We start from the raw sequence: 26,656 nt of genomic DNA on the forward strand, positions 1-26,656 counted from the left end.
ACTTCCTATTCTTTTGAAACCTGGCTCAGGTATCATGGTCTCTGGAAAGCATTCTTTGATGTCTCCAAGTTTCCTTGGTTACGTTCAATCTCATCTTTCCTCATCCTGTGCAAATCTCTACAACCTTCTTGCAACATATTACCATAAATTATCCATGTGCCTGTTAAACCAACCATATTTACACACTGTGATATAATTTGCTTACTCATTTGCTAGTCCCTCAACTCCATCTCTTTTTCCCCAATTCATGGCTTCTTGAAAGCCTTTCTTCCTAAAACTCCCAGCGTGCAGTATAGTATCTACCCCGAAATTGGAATCAAAACAATACTGAGTTGTTTATAATTACTCCTTCTGTCTTCCTGAAAGTGTTTGACACTAGAGAAAACCAAATAAGAAAAACAGACTTTTCCTCATGAAATGATTGATGTACTTTCAGTATTTTGGCACATGTTAAGATTCATTAAACTTCTTTTAAGATTCGTAAACTTCTGTTGTGAATTGAATTTAAATATATACATTTAACAGCTTTAAACTTGGAATGATGGCTTATTTAACATGCCTAAGGTGAAATCTCACGTATATAGCTCACATATACTTTCATAAATTCAGAACAAAAAGAAATTTCGGACATTAATTAGAAATTGGGTAGAAAATTCTCAACAGCAATTAGTTGAAGAAAGGAAGAACAGACTTTTATTTCTATTTTAAAATAAAACCCATGCACAAAGTTTGATATCGGGTCAGGAAAAGGACACACCTCAGAAGCTGAGAGGTAGTTTACAATTCATTTTTATTTTTTATTTGGTCCTTTTCTCCAAAAATGTGTGATTTCTTTGATCACATCTTTTATATGCTAATGTTAGTTATGTAAAAAAGTATTACCAGTTTATAGTTTTTGTCTTTTATATGAGGAATGCAGTGCACACACCACTGGCCCAGATGTTTATGACAATCACGATATCTAGGATACACTGCTGTAGAGATAAAACAATTCTTTTATTTTTACAAATGCCCCAAGTCAATGTCTCCAGTTGTGAATTCTTCATTTCAGATTATTTTAAAGTTTATGACAGACATGAACACTTTCCATTTTCCTCATTCTCTATTACAGTCAAAATTTATCTTGGAATTTAACATCTGATGACTAAATTATAGAAAGGCTTTTTTTGTATCCATTACATTTATTACATCATTCTCATGTATTCTGATGAGCTTTGGTTTAAGGCTTTCACACATGCGAATCTACTTTCTAAGGGTTCTCTTCAATATGAATTTTATAATGATTAGTAAGAGATGACCTGTGATTGAAAAGTTTCCCACAGGTATTACATTCATAAGGTTTCTCTCCAGTATGAATTCTCTGATGGGCAATACGTGATGAGCTTTGTCTAAAAGTTTTCCCACATGTATTACATTTAAAGGGTTTCTCTCCAGTATGAATCCTCCGATGTTGAATAAGAGCCGAACTTTGGCCAAAAGATATCCCACATTCCTCACATCGATATGGTTTCTCTCCAGTATGAATTCTCTGATGATTACTAAGGGATGAGTTACACCTGAATGTTTTCCCACATTCATTACATTTATAGGGTCTTTCTCCGGTATGCATTCTCTGATGTTGAATGAGAGCTGAACTTTGTCTGAAGGCTTTCCCACACACTTTACATTTACATGGTTTCTCTCCAGTATGAATTCTCTCATGAATAATAAGTGTCGAGTGAGAACTTAAGGCTTTACCACATTCATTACAATTATAAAACTTCTCACCAGTATGAATTATTCGGTGTCTATTAAGGCGTGAAATAGAAGTGAAGCCTTTTCCACATTCATTACATCTATAGGGCTTTTCTCCAGTGTGAATTCTTTCATGTTGAATAAGAGAGGCACTCTGACTGAAGGCTCTCCCACATTCACTACATTTAAAAGGTTTCTCTCCTGTGTGAATTCTCTGATGATAACGAAGGGATGAACTAGACTTAAAGGTGTTGCCACATTCATTACATAAATAGGACTTCTTTCTGGAATGAGTTCTCTGACATCCAGGGAGGGATGTATTGCAACTGGACGCCTTCCTACCTGGATTATATTTATAGGGGTTTTCTCTAGCATGGATTTTTTGATGTATAAAAAGGCCTGACCTTCGACTGAAAGATTTACCACATTCTTTACATCTATAGGATTTCTCCACAGTATGTGTTCTTAGATGTTTATAAAGGGATGTACTAAGAGTAAAGGCTTTCCCGCATTCTTTACATACATAGGGTTTCTCTCCAGTATGGGTTATTTGATGTTGAATAAGAGCTGAACTTTGGTTAAAGGCTTTTGAACAATCTTTACATTTAAATAATTTCTCTCCACTATGGTTTTTCTCGTGTTTACGAAGGGATGACGTGTTAATAAAGGTTTTCTCACACAGACTACATTTGTAGCGTTTCTCTGCTGTGTTGATTTTTGGTTGATTAAGTAAATTTAAATTCTGTTTGAAGCTGTTTGCTTGTATTTCACATTTTGGTGGTGTTTTTTCTCTGGGAACCATTTGTTGCCTAACGAGGACTGAGTTTGGGCTGAAGTTTTGGCCAAATTCAGTATTTCTATGTTTTCTTTCCGTAGTAAGGATTTTTTTGTGGGGGACTGACACTATCTGAACACTTTCCTTTTTCTCCTGCTTTTTCTCTAATCTGTCTTCAGATATGCAGGGTTTTTCTGATTTGAAGTCCCAGGGTCCATTCCTTTTTGATCTTTTCCCTATCAGCTCCTGAAATGAAGAATCTTGTGTTTGAGTTGCCTTTGTGGTTTTATGACTGCTCTTCCATCCTGGAGGGGGGAAAAATGAAGATGTTTCATATGATATAGTATTTGGCTGAGACAAAATGTATAAAATAAATAAATACGGTGATATTTAAAAAGTCTTGGTGTCTGTCTCAAAAATAGTAAGAGGAAAAATTTAGGAGATTTAAGCAGTATAGAAAAATAATTGATAGCAGCTGAAATCCTATGGTAAGAAAAATAAAGCAAACCTATTTAAAGAGGGCAAGTATAAATAAGAGTGACTAGGAAAACTGACGAATGGAGAATGGAGAAAAGAGGAGCATGAATTGGGAAAGGTAGTCTGGGATCAGAGTTCAAAGTCCATGATAGACTCCTAAATTTTCTTCATGACATTTATCTTCTTTATGTAATTATTCCTGATCTGGAAAGTCTTCCTCCTTTTCACTCATGCCAAATTCCTTTATATCCTTCAGATTTAGTTAAAAAATGAACTCTTTGTTGCTTCTTTCTTGACTCTGAGCATCCATAGTCCATTCTCCTTATTATAGCACATACCACAGTGTTAAAAAAATTATACATATATATGTGTGTGTAATATATATATATATATATATATAATATATATTTCATTTTCCTCTTCTCCCATAAGTTTTCTTTACAAGCAGATTAGCATGCCCTATTAACCTATAGATCTTCCTGATGGCATCCAAATTATATGTGAAATGTTTTGTTGATCTTTCTTACTTACATATTCCTAATTTAAACAATGTCATATATTCTCCATTACTTATATATTAATTGCACACATACACACACACACATACACACGATTCAAATACCTGTGGGAGAAGTTGCCTTACAGAACAGATGGGAGAGTTTCAGGGTCAGTTCAAACAGGAAGACATTATTGAATTAATCTCAGAGGGATCACAGGTAGGCATGAAACCAAAGGTCACAAGCTAGGAAGGCAGACTTACTCATGCATCAAGCATGAGAGGCTATGCAAGCAAGGTAGAAATGACTCAAAAATCAACAATAAGATAGGCATAAATCTAAAAAGGTAAAAAGTAATAACATGATAAAATGGTAAAGAACAGAATTGAATTCAATAAATAGTAAAAGTGGATAAGAACACAATTCATTGAATATTAAATTTTGCCAGGGGAATGGTTGTACAGTTTAGCATTTTCTCCTGGCAAGAGGTAACCATTTAAAGGGCTCCTTTGCATCTCACTGTATTTGAGATTCCTATCAGACATTCACTGTCTCACCTGTGTACATTTTCCCTCTGCTTGGTGAACACAAGTTATTCTGCTTTTCTCTTTTTTCCTATCAGTGTTCACTTCTCAGTTTCCTGCATGGATAACTTTTTTCCTCCCAATTTAAAAACTGGGTTTGGAATTTTTTTTTTTTTTTTTACTCTATATACACCTTCCTCAACTAATTTTGTATGCACCCATCTCTTTACTATTTATTGTAAGGGAAAGAGGAGTTTTTTACTTTCTATACAACATCTTCCTAGCTCCTTCTCCATCTAAGTCTTGATACATTAAATAATCAAATTTCAGCATATTTATTTCGGTAAAAGTATAGGAGGCATTCACAAAAATGGGGTACTTTCCCCTGTGGATATGAGTCACTGGTTCTAGGTTTAGTATATGTGCTGGGAAGAAGACAGTAAGAGTCTGCAATTTGGATTCTAGCTTGTAATAAAGTCAAGTTAGAGACCTGCCTTAGGCCTGTATGTAAAGACTGCAGTTTTGTGACCAACACCTTTACTAGAGCTCTGAGTATTTGGGCACAGTTACCTAAGTGGGGTGCTGACAAGGAATAAAAAAACCTAGTCACTCCTAGGTTTCTAGCCTGAAAATGATGAATGCTGTAATGTTACTGAGAAGGGGAAGATGAAGAAAAGGGTGAGTGTGAGGGGCAATCTGTTTCCGACACGTTTGTTATGGCTGAGATGCCTGCTAGATACTGAAGGAAGATACTGAAACAGTCAGCTGTAGATATTATTTTGGAAATCTGGGAAAAAGTCCAAATTACAGTTAGGTATTTGGGAGTCTTCTGTAGCTAAGTTTTATTTAAAGCTGAAGAACTGAAAGAGGGACTGGCCCGGTGGCTCAGACAGTTGGAGCTCCATGCTCCTAACGCCGAAGGTTGCCGGTTCGATTCCCACATGGGCCAGTGGGCTCTCAACCACAAGGTTGCCAGTTCAACTCCTCGAATCCCACAAGGGATGGTGGGCTGTGCCTTCTGCAATTAACAACAGCAACTCAACCTGGAGTCGAACTATGTCCTCCACAACTACGATTGAAAGGACAACAACTTGACTTGGGAAAAAGTCCTGGAAGTACACACGGTTCCCCCATAAAGTCTTGTTCCCCTTCTCCCCCCCCACACACACAAAAAAAAAAACTAAAAGAAGTTACTCAGGCACTACAACACTAGAAGTCCAGAAAAGGAAGAAAATCAGAAGAGTATGGTGTTCTAGATGACAAAGGGAAAAAGTACTTCAGGGAGGCACGAGTGATCAACTTTGGCAAATAATCTGAGAACTGAAAACTTAAACCTAATTGTGGCGAGATGGAGACTGTTTGGGATTCAATAACTGTGCTTTTTGTGGAATAGTAAGGAAGAAAGCCCCACTGGAATACACGGAAGACACAATGGGAGGTAAGAAAATAGGAACATCAAGTATAGAAACGCTTTTTGCAAAGTTTTGTTTAAAGCAGAATAGAAAAATAGGACATGGAGAGTTTTTATTTTTTAATGGAAGTGATTATAGCTACAGAGGTCCACACCAACACTGGGAAACTCATCTCAGCTCTACTTTCAAGTGCCAATGCCTTGGTTCTGAATTTGTGTTTCCCACTGAAGCACCAAGTCCTAGGCTGTGAATATCCTAATTGTTCCTTATAATCTGCTTAGTTTCTATGGGCCTTCAGCTCTGTCTCCTGAGGTGCACTTTAACTTTTGCTCCAGAATAAGCCTGCGTTGGAGCTACCTCATGAACAAGGCTAAGACTTAGGTCAGAAGTTTAGGAGCCACAATGTTCTTGCTCATGACACCACCCTGACTCGTTCCTGTCATTAGGTGTACGTCCCCTTGGCTTTTATGACACTCTGAGAGTCTCTGTTCAACCCTCTCTCCCGAGATGCTCTCATCCATTCCCATACCTCCTATGCAAATGACTACCTGACTTTTCTCAGGATAGTGTGGAGGTACTTCCAACTGCCTGCCAGACTTTCCATTTGAGTATCTTTCTTTTCAAATTCAACCTGTCCAAACCTGAACTCAGTGAATTCCTTTACAAACCTTTTTTTCTGTTTCACAGGTCAGAATCACATCATAGTCTTTTCAGTTACTTTGCCATAAATTCTTGGTTTCATCTCAGAACCTTCTCTCCCCTGTATTCCAAGTCCAGTCAGCCATCAACTTCTTTTAAACCCCCTCACTAAGGTCTCTAACAACCATCACGAACACATCCCAACTCAGGATCTCCTTGCTACGTAGTGACTATTGCTGAAGACCGTCCATTTGAATCTGTGACCTCTATTTCTCACCTTTCCAGTAGTATTTCCCACCGGATTTCTCTCTCTTACTTGCATAAAATTCCTCTTATTATTTCAAAAAGCACTGATTGCTCCTTATTCATTCATCAAATATTTTAAAAGCACCTACAGAGTGCCAGGCTCTATCCTGGGCATACTGGTGATCCAAAAGACATCCTGGAGCCAGGAATGAGAAGAAACAGATGACTTCTTCAAGGAGTTTATAGTTTGGCATTAGAGACAAAGGAAAAATGGGCAATCACATCACAATATGATAATTTGTACAACAAAAACACAGGTAGAAATGGATGTGAATGTGAGCTAAAAACATCATCCAAATCCTTAGATAGTGGAGGGTGCAAGCAGGGAAGGGATACAGGTGGTGGTTAGTGTATTTCAGAAGAAACATCGAAGATGGGATTTCAAAGGATCCCATCAAAGAATCCCAGGATAGACTAGATGGAGGGGTAGTGTGAGGGCTGAAGGAAGCATCAAAATCTCTGAACCCAAGACAGCTTTCCAGACTTGTTTCCTAAAGTGTCCCTCCCCACTTTCTCCTGTACTTGGTCAGGTTCAAAATTATTCCTATAAAAATGCCATACGCGTTTGTAGTCTCACAAGATTGTTCAGTCAGAGCCCTGAGGGAGCTACCTGCTGGGAATTCTACAGCACACCGTCACAGGAGGTAGGGCTACACATTTGTAAACACTCTCCACAATGTTTGTGTGGCTAGAAAAGAAAAAAGGCGTTTTAGAAATTTTGTTGTTGGTAATTCTAATTTTTTAAGCTTTTATTACGGAAAATGGTTTAGCATACACAAAAGTAGAGTGAACTGTACAATGAATCTGCAAGTCAGCTTCAACAATCACTAACACTGTCTTATCTATTACCTTGTGATGGGTTGCACTGTCACCCAAAAAGGATATGTTGAAGTCCTAACTTCCAGGAACACAGAAAGTGACCCTTTTTGGACATAGTGTCTTTGCAGATTTAATCAAGTTAAAATGAGGTCATTAGGGTGTGTCCTAATCCAACATGACTGGTGTTCTTATAAAAAGGGGACATTTGCACACGGGCATGCAAAGAGCGAGGAACACGTGCAGACACACAGGGAGAACACCACGTGGCAACAGGAGCAGAGACTGGAGTGATGCAGCTGCAAGCCAAGAACAAGGGCTGCGCCACCACCAGAAGCTGGCACGCGACAAGGAAAGATCCTCCCCAGAGTCTCAGAGGGAGCACGGCCCTGCCAACACCTTGACTTTGGACTTTTAGCTTCCAGAACTGAGACAATCAATTTCTGTTGTTTAAGCCACACAGCTGGTGGTACTTTATTACAGGAGCTGAGCACATTCATACAAACCCCTACATCTCTTCCATTAGAGTAGGCTAAACTAAATCTCAGGTATTATATCATTTCATCTATAATATTTCAGAAAATACTCTCAAAAATAAGAACTCTATTTGTAAACATAACCACATACTCTTATTATACCCACCACATTCAACACTATTGTTTGAAGTTATTTTTGCCCATTAGGTATTAGAAGTTCGGCACCCAATTTCAAACTGTGTGTTTTGGGGGCAGTGGTTCCATACCAAGTAATTCTCGGATACCGGCTGGGTGTCCTACAATTCAACTCAATTCTGACACTGTCTACCTGGAGACAGTGACAGATCCACAGGTAAAGCGTTGGGTCATACAAGACTGATCCCATCGCCTTCAGGTGCCAGTAGAAAGCTCAGGTTTTCATCTTATCAAACAGCTATACACTGAAGGTTCCCACAACCCGCTCCTTGGGTTCAATTTATTTGCTAGAGCAGCTCACAGAACTCAGAGAAACATGTTACTTACTAGATCCCCAGTTTATTATAAAGGATGTAACTAAGGAAGAGCCAGATGGAAGAGATGCATAGGGCAGGGAATGGGGAAAGGACCTGCAGCTTCCATGCTCTGAGCGCACCCTTCTCCCCAAATCTCCATGTGTTCACCAACCCAGAAGCTCTCAGAACCCCATCCTTTGGGATGTTAGAGAGGCTTCATTACACAGACATGATTGATGAAATCACGAATCACAGGTGATTGATTCAACTTACGGCCCGTCTCCCCTTCCAGCAGATACTGGGGTGGGATTGAAAATTCCAACCCGGTAGTCACATGATTGGTTCTGGCCAGTCCTGTCCAAGTCACTCATTAACATAACAAAAGACATCTTTGTAGTTCTGGGCCATTCCAAGGGTTTAAGGAGCTCAGTGCCAGAAGTGGGGATGGAGTCCAAAGATATATTTCTTATTATAAATCACAATATCACAGACATAAACCACAAAGAATGCTTATTCAAACTGGTGTGATATAAAGAAATTTGAAGTAATTCTTTTCTATGTGATTAAGTCACCAACCTGAAACACAATTAGGATCATTTGTTTCGTTTTGCTTTCAATATTTATGGAATGCTTTTTCATTTTTATTTAATCTTGTTTTATAATTCTATAAAATATTTTTATAGTTCCAAAGTCAAAATTATAAAATAAGATATCATATAAAACATTCTAGATTCTATCCTTGTTCTCTCCATCCTTTTTCTTCCTTCACCATATAAGGTAATCATATTTACTGATCTGCTTTTATTATTTGTTTTTTGCTTCCTTTCTTTTTTTTTTTAAATATAAGCAAATACACACTTTTTCTTTCTTGCTATCTCCTCCTTTCTTCTCACTACTCTGCACCTTTCTCCATTTACTGATATACTCTGGAGATCACCCCGTAGTGGAATTTAACTGGAAGCCTGCTCTGACCTGGCACTGTTTTAAGTACTGGGGGAATGGGAACAAATGACACACACAACCTAGTACAAGGGAGTTCACGATTCAGAGGAAGAGACAGATAATAAATTAAGGTATTCCTCATTCCTTTCCACAGTTGCCAAGAATTCCAGAGTGAATGTGCCTCAGTTTATTCAACCAGATTCTTTTGATGGACAATTAAGCTAACTCTCACTGTAAAACATCAGGACTTTACATGGATATGTGATAAAGATATAGCTTTAAATCAATGCCTATATTGCTAATTAGCAACACCATTTATAAAACTCTAGCCCTAACTGGACCTGCTGGGCTAACATTATCCAACGCCACATATAACCAAATCACCTCTTCCCCCAGCCAAAGAGAGAGGCTACCCACGGTTCCCTCCTCCCCAGAGTGAAAAAGCTCTCTCTATACTGGCATGGAAAAAGTTTCAGTAAATACTAAGGGAAAGGGGGAAAACAATGTGTTGTATTCTGTAACTGGAGTGGACAAAGGAAAAAAGCATACAGAGAAATATTTATAAATGCAGAGAAGAGCTCGTCCAGCTGCTGCTGCTGCCTCTTCTTCATACCAATTTTCCCTGGTATCCTACACCTGGTCATTTCCTCCCGCTCACTCACCCTCGTTGGCTCCACTCTGGCTTCTGTCCTCAGCGCTACCCTCGCTACAGCAACTCTGACCTCCAGGTGGTGAAGGCAAGCTGCTCCGGTTCTCACCTAACGGGCTGCTCAGTAGCATCTGATAGTCACCACTCGTTTTCCTCCAGATGCTTCCTTCCTCAGCTACAGTGACCCCAAGCGGTCCTCCATATTCTTTTCGTTTTCCACCAGCTTCAGTCTCCTCTGTGCACTTATTTCTCGCCACCTGACCTTTAGTCCTTGGGGTTCCTTAGGGGTTAGTACTAGGCCCCCAATTCTTCTCACTTCCACAGACCAGCTTCAATTGCAAACACACCCCCTAGGCCTGGCTTCTCTACTCTCTGTACCCAAATAGCAAGTTGGATGTCTCCAAGACACCTCAAATTCCACATGCCCAAAACTGAATTCATTATTCCCTCCAACCTGTATAACCCCCTTGTCTCTGTAAATGACACCGCTTCTGAATCAAAACATTAAGAGGCATCTTTAACACCTCTCCCTCAGCCCACTCAGCTGATCAGTTACCAAGAGTTGTTTATTTTACCATCGAAACATGTCTCAGAAACATCTACTTCTCCCCTTCTACTGATGCCATCCTGTTAAGAGCCTTGACTTCAATGCACCAGTCTCTCCTGAGTTTCCCCCGATCATACACCTCCACGTGTCTTCCCTACAGCGTCGTTTCTCTCTCCCTGGCCACAAAATGCCAGAGTTCCTCAAAACCGAGTCAGAGGCTTTTTTCGTGCTCTTATTGTACTCTGGCTCCATAAGATAACTCAAAATCAACCATTTTTTCAAGTAGTCTATATTGACCAGGGTCTCCCAGATTCACATTGCATATCCAGTCTGTATTATGGGGGTGGTACTCCAAATCAGGAGGCTACTTGATACCTCCACTTAGATAACTGGGTCAACCAAAGACAACTGAATACAATTCATCCAAAACTAAATTGATATCATTCGCCAAATCTGATCTTCCAGTACCATACCTCCGCGAACGCTAGCTCTGTCCATCCCAGAACAAGCCACAAACCCAGCAAGCATCCTTGAGAACTCCATCTCCTTTATCTTCCATATCTAATCCACTTCCAAGTCCTGCTGCTTTTATCTCCCAAACATCTCTGAAACCGGTTCCCTTCTTTCTGTCTCCATCATCACTGACCTAGCCAAATCATTCAGGCATCATTAACTGGAAGTCTGCTCTGACCTGGCACTGTTTTCAGTACTGGGGGAATGGGAACAAACGACACACACAACCCAGCACAAGGGAGTTCACAATTCGAGAAAGAGACAGACAATAAACAAACATATACTATTATGGAAAACAAAGCATGGTGAGGGGATGAATGTGGAGGACGGAGGGCTGTGTTTATAGGAGTTGTGCCTTCAAGAAAGTACCATCTGGGCAGCACCACGAGGAAGTGAGTCACGTGGGCTCGTGGCCGTCCGTCCGTCCATCCATCCATCCATCCATCCGGAAGAACGGGCCCTGAAGCGGGAGCCTGCTGGGCCTGCCCCATGAACGGCAAGGTGGCCAGAGTGACTGGAGTCCTCGAGTAAAGGGCAGAGCGGAGGGAGGTGACGGTGAAGAGGCAGTCGGGGCAGGACCGTGTGGACTCTGAAGGCCTCTCTGAGGACTGGACTGTGCTGTGAGCTGGAAGCACTGGAAGTGACACAACCTGATTTACATTTTAACTGGATCATTCTGGCAGCTCCAAGGACAGTGGATTTTGGTGGCAGGAGGGTGGGTGCAGAGCCCACACAGGATCTTTGTTGGGGAGGGCAGGGGACAAAAACGAGACTAACAAACTCATTATCACAAAGTGGAGCATTGGGTCCCCCTTTCCCCACGTAAGGAATTCACTCGTTAAACCACTGCATGCAAGTTCACCAGACTGCTAACCCTGACAGACAGCACCTTTGTGCAAATTAGAAAACAACGCCCCGCTCTCTGTGCACAGCAGCCCCAGCAGCAAATCTGGGTGAGTGGAAGGCAGCCCCCTGACCCCTCAAGCTGACCATCCTGCACAGGTTCAGTCCGCCCACATGCCTTCCTGCATTAAATGACACAGGAAGAGAAAAAGATAAGGCAACACTTTCATTGGAGGTGATGGTTTACCTAGGCCATCCCTGGATTTAAAATTTTAGATTTCAAGATGTCCACATTTGAGTATATAGCAAACTTATGAGATGTACAAGTTGGTTTAATCACATTACTCCTATTACAACACTTCCAGAAGAGCACAACCTCAGTGATTAAACTTTGGGCACATTTCTTAGGCAAGAGGTTCTGACGCGACACATACCCTCTGAGCCATCTCCTCCCATCTCTCAATTTAAAACGTACACACCCGCGGACGACAGTTTGTTTTTCTTTTTGGTTTTACTTTTGCTATCTATGAATTGTTTTGAGGTAGAAATCATTGTTTTAGTACGTTTTGAGGCATCTAGAGGTTCTAGGAGTTCCACCCTGGACACAAGCTTGTCCAGCACCGGCTGTTTGAAGGGTAGGCTTTGGTTCTGGTCTAGAGGAAATGCCCTGAGGTGCTTCCCAGAACACCGGGTCCTTCACCCGGTCTCCCAGGAAGGGAGCTATTCTGAGGCCGCTTTAATCCAGGCAGATGGAGACTCACCGGGGTGCAGGACAGGCAAAACCACACGTCAGACTCCCAGGACACCCCATCTGATTTTCATCTTGGAGGGAAGAGAGGAGGCTCGCCCCATCCAGAGAAGCGCACATTCTGCTCGCTCTGATGGCCTTACTTCCTTCAGCACCCACTCACTGTTCCTTCAAGTCTTCCCAAACCTGAGACGGGCGAACTGAGGACCCCATCGCCGGGAGGCTGCAGTGTCTCTCTGACAGCTGTGGACTCATACCCGCTACTCCAGTCAATCCAGCTAATACACAGTCACTCGGGAAGAGACACTCCCTCGGCCAGCAAAGGCTCCGGGATGTGGGGAAGGGATTCTGTCTCCTCCTCTGATCCTTCAGCCGTGCTCAGCCCACACCGACCGCGGGACTGCACCCCCTAACGCAAAACTGGTTCCCTGACGCCAGCACTCCATCATTGACTGTGTGGTGGCCTCCACCAGTTTCCACCAAATGAGTGTATTTCTCCCAAACGACAGTTACAAAGACAGGAAGAAAGACAAGTGTGGCTGCCTCATCAAAAAAATCTCAACTCACAGAGGGAAGAAACTTCCTGGACATAGAGGCTTTGGGAATCGAGACAGCCTGTCCCAGGTCCTTGTGGGAGGCCATCACCGACTCGTCTGGACCTGACAACAGCCTTGGACAAGTCCTCCCACTTCCACGCTAACAGGCTCCACACTGGCTGCAGGCTGATCTTTGCAGAATATAAACCTGGGCCTGTGGCCTGTGGCCTGCGGCTTGGCCACTCCTCAGGGGCTGTGCCTGCCCCTCCGACACAGACCACCCCCTGCTCAGCAGGATCGTCCCTGCTCCTCTCTCCTCTGTCCGCACAGGCTGGCTGCCTTAGATGTCACACGTGCCCTTTCCCAAGTCTGGAGTACCTCCCCCTTTCTCGGTTCCATCAGGGGAGTCTCTGCCGACAGCCCCCTGCCGGTCTAGTTCTCACAGCACTTTGAACCTGTCATTCCACAGTTCATGACCACTTGTCTCCCTCCCCACCTGACTGTGAGCTCCACCAGGGCCAGACCTGTGTTTTTCTGTCGCCATCTTCCACCATAGCCGCCTCTCCCGTTTCTCTCCCGATTCTTCTTAATCCACTTCCTAAATGCTGAAGTTTCCTGAGTCCTCACCTGGTCAGCTCAAGGCTTCAAATGCCACCTTTGTACCGATGGCTCCCTGACCTCCCCTGCGTTCCAACCCCGCAGACCTTATACACTGTCCCCAGCGATCTCCACCAGAGTATTTCACTCACCTCTCAAGTGAAACCCATCCCACACTGAACTCACCCTATGCCCTTAACAAGGACCCCACCCCTGAACCCCACTGCACGTGCCTTCTCCAGGCCTAGTCACATCGTGCCTACATTATGCAGTGATCTCCACAAACTTCCCACATCTAGTTTGGTTTCACTTTAGAACTATCCAGTGATGCTTCAAAAGTGATCATTCTTATTAAATTCAACTAAGGAGTTCATGAATTATTCTCCTTGTGCAAAAGTAAAAGCTTACATGTAAATACAGTCCCTCCCCCCCGCTCATTCTCCATTCCATTCCAAACGTAACTAATGGTACTAGCTAAGCTGTGCCCCTAACCTTTCTCTCTGCACTCACATGCGTATTATACTCGTAGACAAACACCCATGTGATTTCTTTAAACATAGATGGGGATACATGGTAATAATGCTCCAGAACTTGCTTTAGTCCTTAACAAGCCTCGGAGAGAGCCTGGGCTCGTCAATGCTCTTTCTGACCGCGGTGCTGTGTGCCAGACTAGGGGCAGGCCACAGCCTCTTCAGCTGTGCCTTTACGGATAGGCGTTTAAACTGTTTCTCATTCAGACCAATTGTTCTAAAATATCAAGGACCACATAATTCTTACACTTAAAATACTTTAACAATTTGCAGTCACCCATCGTACAGTTCACATCTCTAAGAACTGCCCCAACGCACTTTAAATGTGGCCCTCACTTACTTTTCTAAAAGTCTTTCCTTTCTTGTTTCCTTCTTTCCCCATGTACATACCCTGAGCGTCAGTCAGAATGCATATTTGCAATTCCTTAAATAAATCATGTTTGCTGAATGAATGTGTGAGAACATAGCACTCCTCTGAAACAACAGGAAAGAACAAGAAGAGAGATCCTGAGAGATTCATCTGTGAAGTGACTACCAGAGAAAAAGAGAAGCTTGTGTCAGGGGTCCTTAGTGCCCCCTTCTCCACCATTTCCTGAGGACCGAGAACCCGGGAAGAACTTTCCCGGCCAACCTCTCCAAGCCGCCCGTCTACTTACTAAGCAGACCCTTGCTGGCAGCGGCTCTCGGCCCTCAGTGTCCACTCACCTGGCCAGGAACCTCCCAGACTGCCTTCCTCCACCTTCCAGGGCGCTTCTCCTTGCTGCAACAGGGAGATCACTTTGGGTTTGGAAAATGGGAGTCCTGCTCACAGGAAAAAAAAAAGATTTGGTTTTGTCTGGACACAAAGAGGTATCCCAGACCTGAGTGGGAAACTCAGGGGAAGGTACGAAAAGCCCCTGTGGGGTTTGCAAGTCATGCCCCTACGATGTGAGGGGTGTTAAGGAAAAGGAAGCAACTTGTAGGACATGACTATATAATAATTAGTTGTATATTACAGAAATATGATAAACATGCAGCTTGATTAATAGAGCTTTCTACAGAAGACAAAATATGCTAGACATACAGACTGAATTAAAATTTGTAAACAGGTACCTATGAATAGGATTATGTACCAAGTAGCTTGTTTAAAATGAGAAAACACTATCTCACTCCCTTTCAGTGATGGATTGTACAATGTCCATCTGGCTAGAGAGAGAACTGGCAAGTGGTAGGTCAATGAAGAAGGCAGAGGCACGCTCTACTGAGAGGTGAGCAAACAAACCACAGAACAGTCATGGTGGGAAAATGATGCCTGAACTATAAGGGGGTTTCTAAAGTGCAACTGTGAAGACTGTCCCATCCACGGGGCAATTCCACACTTAGAAGGGGAAACGGTTTTTAATATTTATTTACGGAGATCCAATTTGCACAATCCTACGACAAAACTCAGCTAAAGTTTCTGATGACCCACGGGGGAGTGATGCAGAGTTACGCCCTTTTCTGAATTCTGTATCTATAGCAAAGTTTTCCTACCCAATGAGACCAGGTTACTGTAGTTCTCCAGCATCACATCCTGGTACAAGTTTCTCTGAAAAGGACGCAGCTTTCTCCACTCATCCCGCGTAAAGAGCACAGCTACATCCTCAAACGTCACCGACACCTGTAAAGACAAGCCATCCCAGCTCATGCAGCACCACCCATCAGAGTGAAGGTAGCGGCAGTGGGGAGTTAGACAGGCTACCATGATATGCTTCTGATATTGTCCTAGGTTCTGAAGGTTCCAGGTCATTTGTTCAATGAACAATCAACCAGTGACAAATATATACTGAGCAGCATGAAATATGAACCAGGCACTGAGTTAACCACTTTACGAGATGTGTGGAGGCCATTAGTGGGAGTGTTACTTAGAATAATCTTTTGATGACATCTGATAATATTTGTTGACTTAAAAAGACATCCATGATAGCATTAAAAACAGAAAGCAGGTTCTGTATTGGTGTGTAGTTTGTTCCCATTTTTGAAAAAAAATTATACACGTACATAGAAATTGATGCTGAGAAATGTGTAACAAAGGATTGACAGTGGCTATCTCTAGCTGGTGGGGTTAAGGATGATACTACTTTTTCTGTATATATATAAAAAAATGTACACACAAATACATATGTATACACACACATATACACATACATATTTAAATCTAAGAACATAAATATATATGGACACACATATATATATACATACACATCATATTTTATACTCTAAAATTTTTACCATAATCATGCGATACTTTATAAGAAAAGGCATTAAATTATTTGCATATGGGGGAAGAATACAAGAAATGATATTTGCTCTCAAAGAATTTACAATCCAATTGGTAGAGAAAAAAACACATGAACTATTTGAACAATGAAAGAAAAGTGTAGCTGGACAGTACTGCATACCATCTCCCCGTTCAGTCCTCATTTTAGAGCAATACAAGATCCAGGGCAGTCAAGACTCCAGGTCACATAATTCATTAGTGGCAGATGGCGGGACAGTAATTAAAGTTTTCTTTTAAGCCAGTCCTTGGTATATGCTGTCTGGTCTTAAAGGTCCTGTCAGTGACTTTTACACACAGGTCCATGCAGTACCGACAAATGGGCAGCAGGGGAGATTAGCAAGAATGGTTAGCAAGTACGGGATTCACTGACACACGGGATGGAGGCGATTCTGGGCAAGAGAGCAACTTGGCTCTGTTGGAATGGAGTGGGAAAGCCTCAGCATAAAACAACCAAATATGCAAAGGGAGGCCTGGCCATAGCCTCAGATCAAACACCAGCGCATTCTGTGTGTCCAAAAGATGACATCAGCGTGTGGAAGAGCCCTGGTACCACGTGGTTGGTCTGCCCTGTGTTCTGAAAGATCACCAGAGCCATGGCTGGACGACGATGACCATGAACATAGAAGCCACACACACACTTGGGTTTGAATCCAGGTTACTTGACCTCTTTGAGCCTCAGTTTCCTCACATGTAAAATGGGGATAATAACTGCTGTTGTGAGAGTGAGAACAACGGTAAAGCTCTCAGGACGTTCCCCAGGATTGTTACCTGTTATGGTTAGATGAAGATGAGGCAAGTATTTTCTGGGTCCTAGGAACACTGCATAGCAGTTTCTATCTATCAACATTAATAGTGTTATTACTACAAAAATATCATTCAGCTACCTCAACAATCACATATTGTGCCCAGCCCTGATCTAAACACTTTCCACGCACTAACTCATGTGATCCTCTCACCTAACCTATGAGTTAGGTACTGTTGTTATTCCTATTTTACAGATGAGGAAACTGAGCTATTTGCTCAAGGCCCATAAACGTCAATGGAAAACACAAGTTCAAACCTGGCCGTATGGCTCAAAAGCCCCACTTCCTAACCACTGTATACACTGCCTCTCCAGGACCAATAGCCCACGAAACACTCCCTGCCATTTCCCGAGGGGTCTTCTCTCTGCACTCAGAGTCAAGAGACCTCCAACTGTGTATCCCTTCCAACATGGCTACCTTTGTTCACACACTGGCTCGCCAGATGGGGGCCCTTCCTCATTCCTACACATAAATGGCAGGTGAAGATCAGTTTTCAAGAGAGTGGTATAATTAAGGCACATGATGCATAAAGTTAAAAGGGAGAAAAAACTAAAACCTATAGGTTGGAGAAGCCTGGAGAAGGTATCATGTGAAAAGAAAAAGAAAAGCATTCTTGCGAAGGGTCGGGAAGGCGATATGGGTGAGCCAAAAAGGCAGGGCCAGAAAGGAACTGTGCCAAGTGTGATGTTAGTTTGTTTTGTCCGCTAGTGATATAAGACTCGTGGCATCTTACCTGTCAAATTAGTAATCACACAGTGAATTGAGTTAAATGAATAAAAGAGTGTCTGTTAGGAAAAGAAAAGGGAAACACTAGCCATGGATGGGGCGGGGAAGGCAAGCCTTCACTACAGAGTCCACCAACCACCAGGTGGACCGGCTCTTCAAAGGGAAAAGGACTTGGGCTCCAAATCCTGGAGATCATGTTGGGGAGAGAACTTCAGTTTGAGGGAAAACAAACAAACACACCACCTGTCCCTAAGACCCGCTATGCAATGAACTTACCTGAGACCTTGCTTCCCCCTGTTCAGTAGCCATGTCCTCTTTTTGGGCTCTTCCCCCAGGACGGGCACAGTCTCCAGAAGGCAGATCTGAAAGAAAAAGGGAGCCGGGAGGGAGAAGCCCCTTCTCCTCTCCACCCCTCAGAATCACCAGCTCTCAAATCCTTACACCACCCGAGAACGACGCCACGTGCCCTCAGAGAGGGAGGTCGGAGGAGTTAGGAGCAGACGAGATCGGAGAGAAGGGCTGGGCCATCCCGGTCCAGGCCCCAACCCTTCCCCTGGCTCAGAGCAAGAGGACCTGGGACTCCAGCAGCGGCAGACGGGGCGACTCACGGAGCCAGACACCGCCCACATCGTTCAGTCGCACAGCACTGCTGGCACTGTCAGCACCCCCATTCTACAGATCAGGAGACTGAGCGCAGAGTGGGCGCGCTCCCGAGAGTCCTTTCTAACCTCACCCACTGCATGCGCGCGACATTTCTCCACAAGATTGTCCCACCCGTTCCTCCCTCTCCTGTCAAAAAAATCAATTTCCAACTATTTGGAGAAAACTGCTTCGAAAAGGGTAAACACCAGCTTTCCTCTGGCGGGGAGTGGGTCTGACGAATGGGCTCATACACCAGACCTGGGTCCAGTGTTAGCGCTGCCATTGGGGGGAACCACCAGCGATTCACTCCTCGCGGAAAACAGATCGTGACGCCGGCCACCCCGGAGGGCAGTGGCGACCGTGTGCGGAGGAAATACATTTCCTCACGTTCACTGACAGCCGGTAGCTAATTCAAACGCCGGCAGGCGTGGGCAGGTAGCGCGCGGGGGACGGTCGGGAAGGGGGTGGCTGGGGCCTGGGGCCCGTGGAGACCCAATGCCCCACCTGCCGCGTTCGGCCGCACGTCTGCGGGGCGGGTCGTGGGAGGGAGGCGGACAGAGCCCGCGTGCCCGGCCCTTAGCCCGCCCGCGCCCACAAAGGCCCAGCCCGCGTCTCTCGGGCCTGTGCCCCGCATCTTCTCGAAGCCCCAGCCCTCCTGGCCGCGCCCCGCCGACACTCCGCCGTTCACCTCGCCCAGGCCGCGGGGGTTCCGGGGGCCGTGCCTCCGCCGGCCGCGCTCCTCAGGTGAGAGGCTCCAGAACTGCCCCTGCGGGGCAGCAGCCTCGAGTCTGAACTCCGCCTGCGCTCAGGCCCAAAAACCACTCACTCCGGCGGCAAAAGCCCGGCGCCCCACGCAGGCCCGGGAGGGGCAGGGCAGGGGGCGGGTTAGAGGTGGCCGCTAATGCTGCTGGGAAATGTAGTCCACGCGATGACCCAAGGATTCTGGGAAGTGTAATTCTCCGCTCCGATCTGTGAGGCGGGGTCCCTGACGAGCCTGTGGCGTGCCCAGACTCCATTTCTGGGCTCTGCCCTGCGGGGGCTGCAGGACCCTGGGTTTCCGGTTCCTGGTGAAGGAAAGGAAGGTTGAGGAGGGCTGTATCTTGTAGCTGTGCGTCTGCGTAGTGATGGTAAGACAACTAGACCCTCGCCAAGAACAAACCTATTTCTCCTTCAGTCATTCAACGAAAGTGTCTGGCACCTGTTCTGTGTCAAGCACTGTTGGAAATGTGTCCGCGAACAAAACAAAGATCATTGATCATTGCTCTCGAGAACTTTTTGGGGAGGCTTCAGTGCATGCCGTTGCATCTAATTAACTTTTTTGGTCAAATGTATTTAACTATACTAAACTGAACTTATTTAAACATATTTAACTAAACCCCTATTATTTGTTATATTCCAGTTCTTTGCTCCATTAATATATCCTTGCAGCTATAGCCTAGAAGATTATTTTCTTAGTTTAAGTTACTTGAAATTGAATTGCTAGATCAGGTATGGTAGAATTTCAAACACATTGCTTAGTTGCCTTCCTGGAAGATTTTACAATTTATATTTCCATAAGAAGTTCATGACAATATGTGCCTGATGTCCATGCCCTTTCTCGGTTTTATCTTTTCAGTGCTTTTTTATAAATTAACTTTATTGGGATGACATTGGTTAATAAAATTATATAGGTTTCAAGTGTACAATTCTATAATACATCATCTATGTATTGCATTGTGTGTTCACCACCCAGAGTTAGTTCTCCTTCCATCACCATATATTTAACTCCTTTTATCCTCTTCTACCTCCCCTCTCCCCCCTTATCTTCTGGTAACCACTAAACTATTGTCTGTGTCTATGAGTTTTGGTTTGTTTGTCTTGTTCATTTGTTGCTTTCAGTTTTATATCCCACGTATGAGTGAAATCATATGGTTCTTGACTTTTTCTGTCTGACTTATTTTGCTTAGCGTAATCCAAGATCCATCCATGTTGTCGCAAATAGCATTATTTCATATTTTCTTATGGTTGAGTAATACTCCATTGTATATATGTACCACATCTTCTTTATCCAATCGTCTAATCAAAGGACACTTCAGTTGTTTCCATGTCTTGGCCACCATGAATAATGCTGCAGTGTACATAAGGGTACATTTATCTTAAATGTTTTCAGATTTTGGGGGTAGATAGCCAGAAGAGGGATTGCTGGGTCATATGGTAATTCTATTCTTGATTTTTTGGAGGAATCTCTATACTGTTTCCCACAGTGGCTGTACCAATTTACATTCCCACCAGCAGTGTATAGGGTTCCTTTTTCTCCACAACCTCTTCAACACTTGTTATTACTTGTCTTGTTGGTAACAGCCATTCTGACAGGTGTGAGGTGGTTATCTAATTGTGGTTGTGATTTGCATTTCCCTTATAGCTAGTGAAGTTGAGCATCTTTTCATATATCCGTTGGCCATTTGTATGTCTTGGGAGAAGTGTCTGTTCTATTCCTCTGCCCATTTTCAAATTGTATTGTTTGTTTTTTTTGTTGTTGAGTTGTATGAGTTCTTTATATATTTTGGATATTAGCCCCTTCCTGGAGGTGTTGTTTGCAAATATCTTCTCCCATTCAGCTGGTTCCCTCTTTATTTTGTCGATGGTTTCTTTTGCTGTGCAGAAACTTAAATTTGATATAGTCCCATTCATTTATTTTTACTTTTACCTCCCTTACCTTTGAGGTCAAATCCATAAAATCCTCTCTGAACCCACGGTCCTTAAATTTAGTTGACAGATAGAAATCTAATTTCATTCTTTTTTCCCCCAATTTTCTCAGCACCATTTATTGAAGAGGCTTTCTTTTTTCCATTGTATGTTTTTGGCTCCTTTGTTGAAAATTATTTGCCCATACACAGAGGGTGCCAAAAAATGTATATACATTTTAAGAAAGGAAAAAACTGTATTAAAATTGTAATAATATATACCAATAAAGAAGGATGAATACAAGTCACTTCGACTTCTGCAATTACAAGAGGTGCTCAAAGTGGTTACCATCAGCATAATTTAATACAGTTTTTTCCTTTCTTAAAATATGTATACTTTTTTTTGGCACCCTCTGTATATGTGGGTTTATTTCTGGGTTCTCAATTCTGTTGCATTGGTCTGTGTGTCTGTTTTTCTGCCAATGCCATGCTGTTTTGATTATTGTCGATTTGTAGTATAATTTGAAGTCAGGGAGTGTGATACCTCTGGTTTTATTCTTTTTTCCCAGGATTGCTCTGGCTATTTGGGGATCTTTTGTGATTCCACATAAATCTGATTTTTTTTGGTTCTATTTCTTTAAAAACTGCCATTGGGGTTTTGATGGGGATTGCACTAAATCAGTGTATTGCTTTAGTAATATGGCTATTTTAACTATGTGGATTCTTCCAATCCATGAGCATGGAATATCTTTCTATTTCTTTGTGTCTTCAATTTCTTTTAATAATGTCTTGTAGTTTTAAGTGTATAAGTCCTTCACATCCTTTGTTAAATTTATTCCTAGGTTTTCATTCTAATTGTTGCAATCATAAAAGGAGTTGTTGTTTTCCTTTCTTTTTCTGAAATTTCATTGTTAGTGTATAGGCATGCAATGAATTTTTGTACATTGATTTCGTATCCTGCAACTTTACTGTATTTTTTAATTGTTTCTAATAGTTTTTTGGTGGAGTCTTTAGGGTTTGCTATATAAAGAATCATGTCATCTGCAAAAAGTGACAATTTGACTGTTTTATTTCCCCATTTGGATGCCTTTCAATTCTTTCTCTTGCCTGATTTCTCTGGCTAGGACTTCCAACACTATGTTGAATAATAGTGGTGAGAGGAGGCATCCTTGTTGTAGTACTAATTTTAGAGGAAAAACTTTCAGTTTTTCACTATTAAGTATGATATTAATTGAGGGTTTGTTGTATATGTCCTTTATTATACTGAGGTACTGTCCATCTATACTCATTTATAGTAGTTAAGTATTTTAATCATAAGTGGACGTTGTATCTCGTCAAATGCTTTTTCTGCATCTATTTATATGACCGTATGATTTTACACTTTGTTTATATGATGTATCTCATTGATCGATTTGCGTATGTTGAACCATCCTTGTGCCCCTAGAATGAACCCCACTTGATTGTGATGTATAATCTTTCTAATGTATTGTTGTATTTGATTTGCTAGTATTTTGTTTAGGATGTTTTGCATCTATATTCATCAGAGATATTGGTCTGTAATTTTCCTTTTTTGTGTAGTCCTTGCCAGGTTTAGTTCAGGGTAATGTTGGCCTCATAAAATAAATTAGGATTTATTGCCTCTTCTTTACGTTTTTGGAAGTGTTTGAAAAAGACAGGTATTAAATCATCTTTGAATGTTTGGTAGAATTCACTGGTGAAGCCATCTGGCCTTGGACTTCTGCTTTGAGGACGTTTTTGATGACAGTTTCAATTTTCTTACTGTTGATCTATTTCGATATTCCAGTTCTTTGTGATTCAGTCTAGGAAGTTTCTATATTTCTAAGAACTTTTCCATTTCTTCTAAGTTATTGAATTTGGTGACATATATTCTTTCACAGTATTTTTGTATGATCCTTTGTTTTCTTGTGGTATCTGTTGTGACTTCTCTTTTATTTCTGATTTTGTTTATTTGTGTCTTTTCTCTTTTTTCCTTAGTGAGTCTAGTGAGAGTTTTGTCCATTTTATTAATCTTTTCAAAGAACCAGCTCTTTGTTGCATTAATTTTTTCTATTGTCTTTTTGTGCTTTATTTCATTTAATTCTGCTGTAATTTTTATTATTTCTTTCCTTTTGCTGACTTTGGGCTTCATTTGTTCTTCTTTTACTAGTTCTTTAATATGTAATCTTAGGTTGTTTATTTGAAATTTGTTTGTTTCTTGAGATAGGCCTGTAGTAATATAAACTTCCGTCTTATTACTGCTTTGGTTGCATCCCAAAAGTTTTGATATGTTGTATTTTTATTCTCACTTGTTCCTACCGTTTTCCAGAAAATAAAACCTAGCCGGACAATCAGCTCTAATGTGTCTTTTGGAGCAAAAATTAATATAAGACCTGATATTATATTATGTTACACTACATTATATTATGTTATATTATATTATAGACTTTACTGGTCCAGGTCTTATATTAATTTTTGCTCCAAAAGATGCATTAGAGTTGATTGTCCGGCTAGGTCTGATTTTCGGGGAAACATGGTATGTATGTTTTGTTCTCTCCTTTTATTTCTTCTTCGACACAGTCATTCTTTAGTAGCATGTTGTTTAATCTCCACATAGTTGTGGTTTTTTTCCTGCTTTCTTTTTGCAGTTGATCTCCAGTTTCAAAGCATTGTGGTCAGAGAATCTGTTTGGTATGATTTCAGTCTTCTTAAATTTTTTGAGGCTAGTTTTGTGTCTCAACATATGATCTGTCCATGATAATATTCCCTGTGCACTAGAGAATAATATGTGGTGTTTTGAGATGAAAGGCTCTGTAAATGTCAATTATGTCCACCTGGTCTAATGTGTTATCTAAGGCTGATATTTCCTTATTGATTTTATGTTTGGATGATCTATCCATAGCTGTCAATGGGGTATTTAGATCCCCTACAATAATTGTGTTTGTCTCAGTTTTCCCTTTAGTTCTGTTGCTTTATATACATATTTTGGTTCTCCCTGATTGGGAGCATGTATATTAATAAGTGTTATGTCTTCTTGATGTATTGTTTCTTTAATCATTATGAAATATTCATCTTTGTCTCTTGTTACTTTTTATCTTGAAGTCTCTTTCATCAGATAGAAGTATGAATACACCTGCTTTTCTCTGGATGCCGTTTGCTTGGAATATCGTTTTCCATCCTTTCATTTTTGAGTATATATTTGTCCTTGCAACTGAGATGTGTCCCTTGAAGGCAGCGTATGGTTAGGTTTTGTTTTTTGATCCAATCTGCTACTCTGTGCCTTTTTTATTTGTGAATTCAGTCCATTTACATTTAAGGTGATTATTGATATGTGAGGATTTCTATAGCCATTCTATCTTTTGTTTTCTAGTAGCTCTGTGTCTCCATTGTTTCTTTTCCCTTTGTGTTTCTGTCTGTTATTTTAGTTTGGTGGTATTCTATGATTCTTTTCCCTCTGTTTCCTCTTTTTCTATGTTATGTGGCTCATCTCTAGATTTTTTTTGTGTGTGATTATCATTAGGTTTAAGCAAAAGAAAGTGATAGATAGATAGATACATAGATAGATAGATAGATAGATAGATAGATAGATAGATGATAGGTAGATAGATAGATAGATATAGAAACCACCAAACTAAAATATATATATATATGTCATATATATATGTCAGCTGCAATATATATATATATATATATATATATATATATATATATATATATATCAGATGCAATCAGAAGAAAAAGGACATAACATATGTATCCTTTTTCTTCTGATTGCATCTTATCTCCATCACCTGTGCAAGTTCAGTCTTTCTCTCCTGCCCCATTTATGTTTTTGCTGCCACAAAACTTTTTATGCTATGAGTTCATTTCCAAGTTGCTGTAGCTATTGTCTTCTTGTTTAAAAAAATATTATTTCCTCCTTGAATCTTTGTTATATTTAAGAGTGTAATACCTTTATTCTGAACAAGAGTCACAATTCCCTGCTCTGTGTCTCTATTAGTCATCTTACCCGTAGTCTTTTACCCTTTTGTCTCTTTGTTTCAGATAGAAGAGCACACTTCAGCATCTTTTGTAGTGCAGGTCTTGTGGTGGTAAATTTCCTCAGCTTCCGTATCTCTGGAAAAGCCTTTATTTGACTTTCATATCTAAAAGATTACTTGGCTAGATATATTATTCTTGGTAGGTGATTTTTCTCTTTCAGAAATTTGAATATTTATGGTGGCCAACAGCCAGCCTTGGCCCCCGCTGCAGTCTTTCTTAGACAACTCTCAGGAATCAGTGTGCCCCAGGCAGGTATGGCTGTCCTTGGTGTGCTCTGAGCCTTTTGCCGAGTAGATCCAGTCTCAGCACCAGCACCAAAGCAGAATCTACATTAACCTGGTGAATATCACTTGCCCCACCCTGGTGACTCCCTGAGACCATGCATCACCCAACTTGCGTACGACATGAGACTCTATCACTCGCTGAGCCTCATGGGCAGCTGGCAGGCAACAGTAAGCTTTGGGGTTTTCTGGGCTTTTTGCGGAGCTACACCAGGCCTGGTACTGGTGGCAGCTGTTTTCGGTTCACAGAGTGGTCTTTTCCACACACCTCCAAGTCCAGCATAGGCAGCAACCAACTCTGGATCACTTTGTAGCTCCTACCAGGTAGTACCAAGCCAGTCACAGGCAGTGGCTGAACTGGACCTGCATTGGAGTCCCTCGCAAGAGGCCCCAGAACCAAAATATCTGGAGGCCAGCTTCAGAACACAACAGAACACCACCCAGTTAGCCCCACAAGTGGCACGTCCAAAGGGTGGTCTCAGCTGGCATAAGAGCTTGCTGGGGTGAATACCGCTTTGTGGGGTAAGCCCCCAAAACAGCAGCTTGTAAGCTGTGGACATAGCCAAACCCCACAGCCATTTAGCCTGAGGGTCAATCTCACCTACCTATGTGCCAACAGCAATCAAGGCTCAACTACAACAGGATGGCACACACAACTCACACCAGGGACACTCCTGGAGCACCTGGCACAGATGACCATAGAGACTGTAGCACTGGGCTCTGCAGGATACTTACTATATAAGGCCACTTGACAAAGACTGGGAGACATCCAGCTCTACTTAATACATAGAAATAAACACAGAGGCAGCCAAAATTAGGAAACAAAGAAAAATATCCCAAATGAAAGAACAGGAGAAAACTCCAGAAAAAGAACTAAATGAAATGGAGGCAAGCAACCAACCAGCTACAGAGTTGAAAACATTGGTTATAAGGATGCTTAAAGAACTTAGTGAGAACTTCAACAAAGAGATAGCAAACATAAAAAGGACATAGAAACCATTAAAAAAACACACACTCAGAAATGAAGAATACAATAACTGAAATGACAAATGCACTAGAAGGAATCACCAGCAGTTTAGATGAAGCAGAAGATCAAATCAGCAATTTGGAAGACAAGGTAGCAGAAAACACCCCATCAGAACAGTAAAAAAA

At 41.9% G+C, this 26,656-nt stretch overlaps 2 protein-coding genes across 5 annotated transcripts in view; one reads left to right on the forward strand and one right to left on the reverse strand.

The window, feature by feature from the left end:
• Positions 1-967: 967 nt before the first annotated feature.
• On the reverse strand, positions 968-19,383 carry LOC308491763 (uncharacterized protein). 2 transcript variants are annotated; one of them, XM_081035780.1, is made up of 5 exons: positions 19,211-19,383; positions 18,157-18,242; positions 15,565-15,691; positions 14,758-14,853; positions 968-2,814 (listed from the first exon to the last, which is right to left on the reverse strand). In XM_081035780.1, the coding sequence occupies exons 2-5, from the start codon at positions 18,187-18,189 to the stop codon at positions 1,250-1,252; spliced, it is 1,821 nt and encodes a 606-aa protein (XP_080891906.1). In that variant the 5' UTR covers positions 18,190-18,242; positions 19,211-19,383; the 3' UTR covers positions 968-1,249. The 2 variants fall into 2 exon arrangements, with proteins under 2 accessions (XP_080891906.1, XP_080891905.1); XM_081035779.1 differs by having other exon boundaries at positions 19,027-19,357.
• Positions 19,384-19,449: 66 nt separating this feature from the next.
• CLK4 (CDC like kinase 4) overlaps positions 19,450-26,656 on the forward strand; it is a 52,987-nt gene continuing 45,780 nt past the window's right edge. The window contains exon 1 of one of the 3 annotated variants that reach the window (XM_081035969.1): positions 19,450-19,649. The gene's annotated coding sequence lies outside the window, so the exon portion shown is untranslated. The remainder of the gene's footprint in view (positions 19,650-26,656) is intronic. The other 2 variants (XM_081035971.1, XM_081035976.1) reach the window with 2 other exon arrangements.

This window comes from Rhinolophus hipposideros (assembly GCF_964194185.1).
Source record: "Rhinolophus hipposideros genome assembly, chromosome: 23".
NCBI classification, from domain to species: Eukaryota; Metazoa; Chordata; class Mammalia; order Chiroptera; family Rhinolophidae; genus Rhinolophus; species Rhinolophus hipposideros.